The 9,198-nt window shown below is 32.7% G+C and overlaps 1 protein-coding gene across 1 annotated transcript; it reads right to left on the reverse strand.

The window, feature by feature from the left end:
- Window positions 1–10: 10 nt before the first annotated feature.
- On the reverse strand, window positions 11–4,070 carry LOC143046523 (uncharacterized). Its single transcript, XM_076219678.1, has 6 exons — window positions 3,876–4,070; window positions 3,169–3,222; window positions 2,565–2,627; window positions 1,674–1,718; window positions 517–576; window positions 11–97 (listed from the first exon to the last, which is right to left on the reverse strand). Exons 1-6 carry the CDS (start codon window positions 3,996–3,998, stop codon window positions 11–13), a joined length of 432 nt encoding a protein of 143 aa, XP_076075793.1. The 5' UTR covers window positions 3,999–4,070.
- Window positions 4,071–9,198: the final 5,128 nt, after the last annotated feature.

Consider the following 9,198-nt stretch of genomic DNA (forward strand, 5'->3'; position numbering starts at 1 on the left):
GCAAATTGATTTATAAGTAACAGACAAGCATTTCCCAAAATATGTATCTTACCTCTGTTTGAACTGTGGTCCCTGAATTGGATGATTCTTGTTGATTCTATAAGATATATTTTATGGAATTAAAAAAGTATGACATGACATTTTGGATTTTGTAATTGGAAACATGTACTTAATGATTGGTGTCCAATTTGAAGATGTCATATTTATATCATATATAGAGGATTTTGATATTGACTATGGTGATGGATAAGATAGAAATGATTGTAAATTAAGATTTAGGTTTTAATTTCTAACGATGATGGAAATAGTGAAAGCAACTTTTTTTTGGAAACCTACCATATTTCACAAGTTATTCAATTTGCGAATTAATTGGTGACGCTGCGAAAGGAGACTGCATTTGGGATTTGCATTTTCAGTTTTAAAAATGATATTTTAACAGTGGCATTGTTTAAATTCAACATATGTTGTTTATCTAGTTATTCATATTAAAATAATAATATCTTCTCAAAACCGTACCTCAGATTGAATTTCAATGTTTTCCCTCTGGCGCCGTCTTCTACGAGGTGGTGGTATTTCCTTCAATCAAAAAATGATTTTCATTTTTCAGTTTGACTAATATGAAACTTAAAATTGAGAAAGAAAATTGGGAACATGTTAAAGCGACAACAACCAAACATGAAAACCTTCTATCCTTTACGGGAAGACTTTACATACATAAATTCAGTTGTATTAGAAAAACAAAATTAGTATGTTAAATTTGATGTATGCCTTTTTGTGCTTCTTCGTTCGTTTGATGTTTTTACAGTGATATTAAGATGATAACACATTATTGACTGTTGTGCCCCTATTTTTGACATTTTTACTCTTTGAGTATGTTTGTTTTGTTCATTCATCGTTGACAATTTAATGGAATATGATGCGACTGTCATAAAAGTGAGGTTTAGCTAGCTATAAAACTAGGTTCAATCCACCATTTTCTACATAAGAAAATGCCTGTACCAAGTCAGGAATATGACAGTTGTTATCCATTCGTTTTATGTGTTTGGACTTTTGATTTTGCCTTTTGATTTTTGATTTTCCTTTTTGAATTTTCCTCGGAGTTTAGTATTTTTATGTTTTTACTTTTATTATGACGTAATAACATATACACTGCTTTGTAGGTAATGTACAGAAGTATAGTTAAGTTCAAATTAATTTATAAGTAACAGACAAACATTCCGTTCCTCATTAACAAGTTATTCAATTTAGAACGTATTTGTTGACCCCGCGAATGGAGACTTCATCTGTAATTTACATTTTCAGAGAATTTGATGTCAATTTTTAACTCAATACATGTTTTCCCTAGCAAAATTCGAGTTTCTTTTTTTTTGTGAATGAGTAACACCAATGGGCCTAAGGGTAATCGGCGTAAATGGTGTAATAAATAAAGTTGAACCTTTGTATATTTAATGTGGCGTATTGAAATAAACACTGTTCTGTAGGATATGTACAGTAAAGTGCACTAATTCAAATGGCGTCCTTTGTTTTAGAAAATAGTTTAATGGAAAAAACTTGGTCCTTTTTTTTAGAAGTAGCTAACTTATGGGTTTTGTCACACAACCAAACTTGACATATGAGATGTACAAAAATAATTAAAAGTAATAGTAAAAAAAATTTCCAAATGAAAATATTACCTCTGTTTGAACTGTAGCACCCGAATTGTCTGATTCCTGTTGATTCTAAAACATAATCGTTATGGAATTTACAAAATGTTATGCAATGAAATTTTTGTTGTCACCGATGAAACTTAAGCTGTTCTTTTGCTTTTTTGTGGCTTCTTTGTATATGATCCGTTCATCCTATATTAACTCTTTAAATTCAAGAGTTTATCTAAAAATGAGGGTACTTTTTATATGGTCTTCTAAATACCGTTTCGATTCCTAACATCACTGAAGAGACATTTATTGTCGAAATCCGGATCTGGTGTACTAAAGAAATATTGACACCGTATGTTTGTGACACAACATCGTGGCCAAAAGTCAAGAAACAATTTTTTTTGTATTGAATTTATATTAAGATCCATTTTGTTACATCTTGTGATCAATTTTATTTGGCAATCGCCAATGACAGTCAGCAGGGTTAAAGAACATCAGTTGTTCGACCTGTTAGTCAAATGCGTTTTGTTTAAATATACTTTTTCATTTTTTTGGTGTTTTGGAAAGTGTTGTTTGTGCTGTTTTCTACAACGAACCCTTCTACAACGAAATTTGGTTGGCATGCACACGTATAAAAAATGGGGTTTTTATCCAACGCAATCATAGGTTTGAACGTAGTTTTCAATTTAGACTCGTATATATATATATATGTCTCGATTGTAAGGTTTTCTGCATATTGACTTCTGGTCAAAGTTATAAACGTCGGTTCAAACATTATGACGTCGCTGATATGTCCGGGTCAAAGTTATTACGGCTGGATCAACGTATTTGACGTCACAAAGCCATGATATTGAATAAAATGAAGCGCTGAGCAGAGTGATATATACAGTGGTATGATCGATAAATAATAACAACTTCTTAAAACCGTACATCAGCTTGGGTGTCTATATTTTCTGGCGGGTACTGTCTACTCCTATGAGGTGGTGGAATTTCCTGAAATTTAGAATAATGGTCATTATAAACTAGTTTGACTGATAAAGAACTAAACAAGTATAAAGATATGATATGGTTTCATTGGAATGCTTAGTTTAATTTATAGCTTCAATTTAACAGAGTTCTGAGGAAGGACATCGGTTGTCCGAAACGATATATATTTTTGCAATGCTTACGTTTAGTGGGTTATGGTCGCTTAGTGTATAGCATCGGTTTCAGCATACCTTGAGAATTTTGTCAGACCCGTTTTGTCACATTTATAGTACATAAGTATGAAATAAAAGAAGCGTAAAAACCTACTTCTGCTTTCGATTAACACCACAGTTTTAGACGTATGCGTTGAAACAAATTTATCAGTAAAAGAATCACAAGCAAGAACTTCAAAAAGACAAAGGATTGAAAGAAAATCATTATTATAACAACCTTTTCTAACTGTTATTTTTTTATTCATTTTACTATTCGTGACAAACAGTCAGCAGTGTTTACGAACTCCGTTGTTTGAATTTCTAGTAAAAAAAGGGTGTACATATATGTCATTCACCTGATCAAAAGGAGATCTTTCTAACTCAGATTCACTGTCTTCTTCTTCGTCTAACTGAAAGTATATACTTATGAATTTTCATTTCAAAATTTTTAAAATAAACCTATTCAATGTCCTCCGAACTTGATAAAATTCTATAGTAATGTTAACCAGCATTCGAAAAATTAACAAAATTGCTATCGTCACCATGGCAACAATGGAAAACTATAAAAATGTTCTAAACCATTGAAGTAGCATTTTCTTTCTTAATAGAACGCAATCCCGGATATACTTTGATGTCGTGTACAAAAGAGACACCTGTAATTAAAATTTTGAAAATGGTGAACATGAGAACAGCAAGCATACCAAAATTTCAAATTACTCAAAACCTAGTTTTGAATTTCCATAATAGCTGTCATGAAAACAGCAAAAACCAGTATGTAAAATTTCTAAATCTCCTAATGTTTTTAAAAGTTACAGAATGATGTTAAGCTGGGAATGTGTGTGCACTTTCTGTTAAAAACTCGTAGAAATGGGGACAACTACTATTGCTTGCAAACGACCCATCTATATTTAATCATCATTCCAATGATTGGTGTCCGTGATTATTCTCGTAAACGACTGGACCTATTCGAATGTTACTTTGTGATAACCATAGTGTCATATATATGAAGATAATTTGTACACTATTTTAATTCTTAGTATGTGATGTTTTAACGTATGATTACCAGTACTATAGGTGTGTTTGGTCTGATGTAAAGCATCGATCTGTTTAGCCTGTGTCGAATGGTCTCGACAGTGTCACCTTCCAACTTTCTAAAGACCATCCCATCGTCCTTGGAACACTTCATCAAGTCAAATTCCTTCCCAGAAAGGCACGGGAATACCTTTGTGATTTTTTCGACTAGTGTTTGTTTTCTGGCCGACCTTCTTACTTTGATGGTATGTTTCCCTGTATAGGAGAGTAACATGTAAAAGACAAATTTTGAAACGATCCGTTTATAAGCGAAATGATGAACGATATTCTGATGTTAAGAGTTATTTTCAAACGTCCAAGTTCTATTAAAAGTCCTCAGCAAACGGCTCCATGCATATATAATAATTTTGTTATAAACTCATCATAGATACCAGGATTAAATTTTTTGAGACGCGCTTTTCATCTACAAAAAGCTGAAGTGACGTTTGAATCCAAAAAGTTAAATAGGCCAAATAAAGAACAAAGCTGGAGAGCCTTGAAGACCAAAATTCCTATAAGTTTTGCCAAATACAGCTTGTATACAGTTAATTCATGAATATGACCATATCAATGATAATTTATGTCAACACAGGACTGCTAGGCTGGTGTTACCGTAGGAAAACTAGGAGTGTTCATAAAAAAATGTTTAATAAAGCTTTATAATTGACTCCACGGGTGTCATTCGGTTTATCGAGAGGAATGAGCATGAAAGAATATATAACGGCGGTCAAGTATTGAGCGACGATCGTGAAATATCTGGTAACGGATCGTGAAAGACATTTAATGGGAATTCTAGGTCAGATTCTTTAAAAATATTGCTTAATTTTCAAAACGCGGAAAAAATCCGAATAAAAAGATATGTCCGTCAAAATGGTTTAACTTCCCCAACATAACTGTGAAATAAGAAAGAGAAAATATGCAGTACTTTATGAAAAAACACAAAAGGCGCAATGCATGTATATGCAATTAATTACAAATAACACGCTTTTTGTTACTATAATGGTCATGTTTCAGTTCATCGTGATATATTTGAAATGTAATCTTTGGTGTATCTGATAGTTCAGTAAAATTAAGGTATGTTCTCCTCTTAAAAGCATTAATTTGTATATGAAAACCTTGAATTTGTTGAATATCCATCAAACTTGATCGTGAAAGATCAGGCAACGCATTATTTTGATCGTGAAAGATAATGCGTGACCAGACTTATTACTAGTAATCAGAAATCAGTATTTCTTTTACCATTTAATAAACCTGAAACTGGTTGAAGCCTGTAACTATTTTGGATAAGGATGAACATTAAAGCTTTTTTTTATTCAACGCTTTACCTCGAGAGTTAAAAAACAACAACTAAAACATCTCTAGATAAGTTTAAAAGATTCAGCTCTGATAATCGGTCAAGTGCAATTCATGCAGACTTATAGCCAATAGTATGGATATGCAACGTTTAAATCAAAATGATATCCATCAAACAAAAAAAATACACTCAAAACAGCATCTTTCATGAGTAATTTGAGATTGAACGATAACCAACATTTTGTGCAACAGTACTTTCTTAAGTTCTGTATATACAACGCAGATGTGGATTGATTTAACTATATACTACAGACTATAGAATACCAAATCTCAAATGCTGTAATATCTCGTCTGCTTTACTTATGATAGTTAATGTTATGGAACGTCTATAATATCAAGGGTTTTACTAGAAGTGTCAAATGCGCTTAATGCGCTTAATGTATTTTTGTCCATCTGGGTACAGATGCGCATTAGTTTTTCCATAGGCCGTAATGGTAACGTTTTCTTCTGTTGCTCAGTCCATATCGTTAACTTGGATATGTGTGATGGCTCGTTTCGAAGCTGAGACATTTTGACATATGTGGTTAAATTTTCGGGGTACGAAGTGGGATTACTTTTTCCGTAAATTAGCAAACCCCGAGTATCCTTTTGTGATGCGGCTCCTCATGGTAAATAATCCCATTTTTAACACAAAAAGTTCTTTGAAAATTTAATACTTTGAACACATTTAATAGCTCCATAGATTTAACACATTTATTCTGTGTTCCCCTACTTTCTAAATTAACTCAAATGGTTAAGCTCATTCACTTGTTTATCATAGAAAAGTGTCAAATATCACTACACAGAGAATTTTTGTTTACACATGACTTTTGAGTTCCTCATTTCAAGGCGCATTAGGGATCTTGTCCCATCTGATGAATTAAGCCTTTTCAATTAAATTTTATAGTTCGTTCTTATGTTGTACAGTTGTATCACTGTCCCAGACTCGGGGGAGGGTTGGGATCCCAATAACGTGTCTAACCGGTACCCGCCGCATTATTAATGTATGTGCCTGTCCAAAGTCAGGAGCCTGTAATTCAGTGGTTGTTGTTTGTTTATGTGTTACATATTTGGTATTTGTTCATTTTTTTAAAACAAATAAGGACGTTAGTTTTCTCGTTTTAATTGTTTTACATTGTCACTATGGGGGCCTGTTATAGCTGACTATGCGGTATGGGCTTTGTTCATTGTTGAAGGCCGTACGGTGACCTATAGTTGTTAATGTCTGTGTCACTTTGGTCTCTTGTGGATAATTGTCTCTTTGGCAATCATACCACATTTTTTTTTTTAAATTATGATTGTCAATGGTTAATAAAAAGAGTGCAAGGTCAAATGAACCATGACATACAGATCTCTATGAATATCCCGTAGACCAAATAAATGTGTTCCGATCCTTACAATGCCTTAGAAACTGACAAATATAAAAGTTATGCTTGCCAATTAATTCGAAACATAAGGTCAAAAGTATATGAACCCTGACCGACAGCCAGACATAGACATCTTTCTATCATTCAATATATCAAATACAATTGACGTCATTATGGTCATTTATGAAACATGCAAACAGACATGAACACCATACACGAAATGCCATGGCGCTATAGCATACAGGTATATATCCAAAGGCTAGACAACATAAAACGAGCATTGCCGAATGTTGCATGACAATGGGTTTAATGTCAGTTGAAACCTTGCAGAAGTCGAAAATGTACACCTCACAATTATAACAACAGACACGTATCCTAAAGCTTAACGAATCCGCGAAACTGACTTGACAACAAAAATGAATCTTCATCCATGAAATAAGGCAAGTTCGGAGTCAGGTGAATCCTGTCTGACGGACATGTAGTTTATAGGATCCAATATACCAAATGTGGATATCCTATAACTCGTGATAAGTGAGTACTTTACATGACAATAAAAAACTTCATCCTACAATCATCCAACTATTTTACATTTCATTTTCTGAAAATATTTATACTTTGAAAAGCTTAAACCTATTGAGGATGTTGACCTATATAGCTTTTCTCAATACCAATAACAAATATTAACTATGATATAATTGAAGAAAAATTTGAACGTCTTCGTAGCATCAGATCTTTCACGATCCTTTTCATGATCTTCAAAAATGCGGTACATGATCTTTCACGATCAAAAAAATCCATTTTTGTGTAAATAGTTCTTTATTTACCAAGTTTCATATTATGTTTATACAAAATAACTATAAGAACCATTTGATTAATATAAACAGAATGCCCTTATTTTTATTAAAGTAGGTTTCTAGTCGCATTTGTGAAAAAAATCATGTTTGTCTACATTTTCTATGTCATTGAAATGTCGAGAAGCAATCTGCCTTTTGTTGTTTTGTAATAACTATGTACTTTTAAAACTGGATATTCTGAAATACTGATCATAATGTTACGGAAGCCGATAAGGGCCATTCAAAAAAAAAATTATGTCGTAATTACGAAATAGCATGTCGTAATTTCGACATAACATGTCGTTATAACGACATCGCTATGTCGTAATTTCGACATAACATGTCGTTATAACGACATCGCTATGTCGTAATTTCGACATAACATGTCGTAATAACGACATCACTATGTCGTTTTAACGACATAACTATGTCGTAATAACGACATCGCTATATATATAAAAGAATATGTATTGTGATTGCCAAGAGACTAAATGACACAGAAATTAATAACTATAGGTCATCATAATGCCCCCAATAATTAGAAAAGCCTACGCATAGTCAGCTGCAAAAGAGGGGCGAAAGATACCAGAGGGAGAGTCCCCGAAATGCTGTGTGGCAGACAGTGTTATTAATTAATTATTAGCTCCCTTGGTAAAACTCCAAATTTCATATTTAATGTATTTCATTGTTAAATAATTTACATGAAGCTTTTAAAATAAGTATATATTTGTTTATTGCATAGCTTTTGGTATTTGAATTCATTGGTTGAAGATATTTATTTATATTGTAAAGTTTAATATTTGCATCGTCGCAAAATGTTTGGTTACCTTCTTTGGTTACCTTCTGTGAGAAACTTATATATTTTATAGATCCCATCGACGTTAAGCATGTTATCAGCCGTGGAAGGGCTGCATAGCCAGTCAAGCACGATATACATTGCTAATTGTTAGAAGAATAATATGCAAAAATATATGAGGACTAAGATGCAATATTACCAAAGCAAGCCAAGCGGTCCACCTCCCTATTGATAAGCGCAAATTATAATTGTAATTACGACATAATTTTTTTTTTTGAATGGCCCTTATCGGCTTCCGTATAATGTTGAACCATTTTGAAAGACAGTTTTATTTTGTCGTAAATTTGTCTGTGTAATTAATTTTATTACAATATGTATTGACCTTTTATATGTCTTTTCGATTAAATGTCTTTCACGACCACCAGAACTTTAACAATCGTCGCTCAATACTTGACCGCCGTTAGATATTCTTTCACGCTAATTTCTCTCGATAAACCGAATGACACCCTTGAACTTACTTTGATGTTGTTTATAGAAAATATTTTTGTACAATTTATAGGTGACTTTTCTTTGCAAGCTCTATGTTTGAAGACCGTCCTGTGACATATAACTGATTAATTTTATACCAACGACATTTGGTCTTGATTGGAAAGTTGAATCATTGGCAACTACACCACATCTTCTTATTCTTTTATTCGTACAAAATAATGATCTGGCAGTCCTCTAGAAGATCTTATTTTTCATAACAATCATTTCTAATTAATATACTAGTATATGATATCTAAAAGCTTTAACTTACCTAATGATTTTTTACTTAAAAGTTTCAGTAGTCCAGGACTACTTTTCATTCTATCTGGATCGTCTAGGCAGACAACCATAAATGTATATGTAGGGTACTTTTTCTTCCTTTTGGTTAGGTTTGCTGATTGCCTGAACTGTTGAAACCTACAATTTGTGTTTAGACATTTGAAATGAAAAAAAAAGACG

The sequence above is a fragment of the Mytilus galloprovincialis genome, chromosome 9 (assembly GCF_965363235.1).
Source record: "Mytilus galloprovincialis chromosome 9, xbMytGall1.hap1.1, whole genome shotgun sequence".
In the NCBI taxonomy this organism is placed as follows: Eukaryota; Metazoa; Mollusca; class Bivalvia; order Mytilida; family Mytilidae; genus Mytilus; species Mytilus galloprovincialis.

What these genes read in the sequence shown, in the direction of transcription:
- LOC143046523 (XM_076219678.1), bottom strand. Translation starts at nt 3,998, where the DNA reads ATGAAGTGTTCCAAGGACGATGGGATGGTCTTTAGAAAGTTGGAAGGT. An exon ending in ATATAGACACCCAAGCTGAT is followed by an intron (nt 1,719 to 2,564) that starts GTACGGTTTTAA and finishes ATTATGTTTTAG; the next exon opens with AATCAACAGGAATCAGACAA. An exon ending in GTGCTACAGTTCAAACAGAG is followed by an intron (nt 577 to 1,673) that starts GTAATATTTTCA and finishes TTTTGATTGAAG; the next exon opens with GAAATACCACCACCTCGTAG.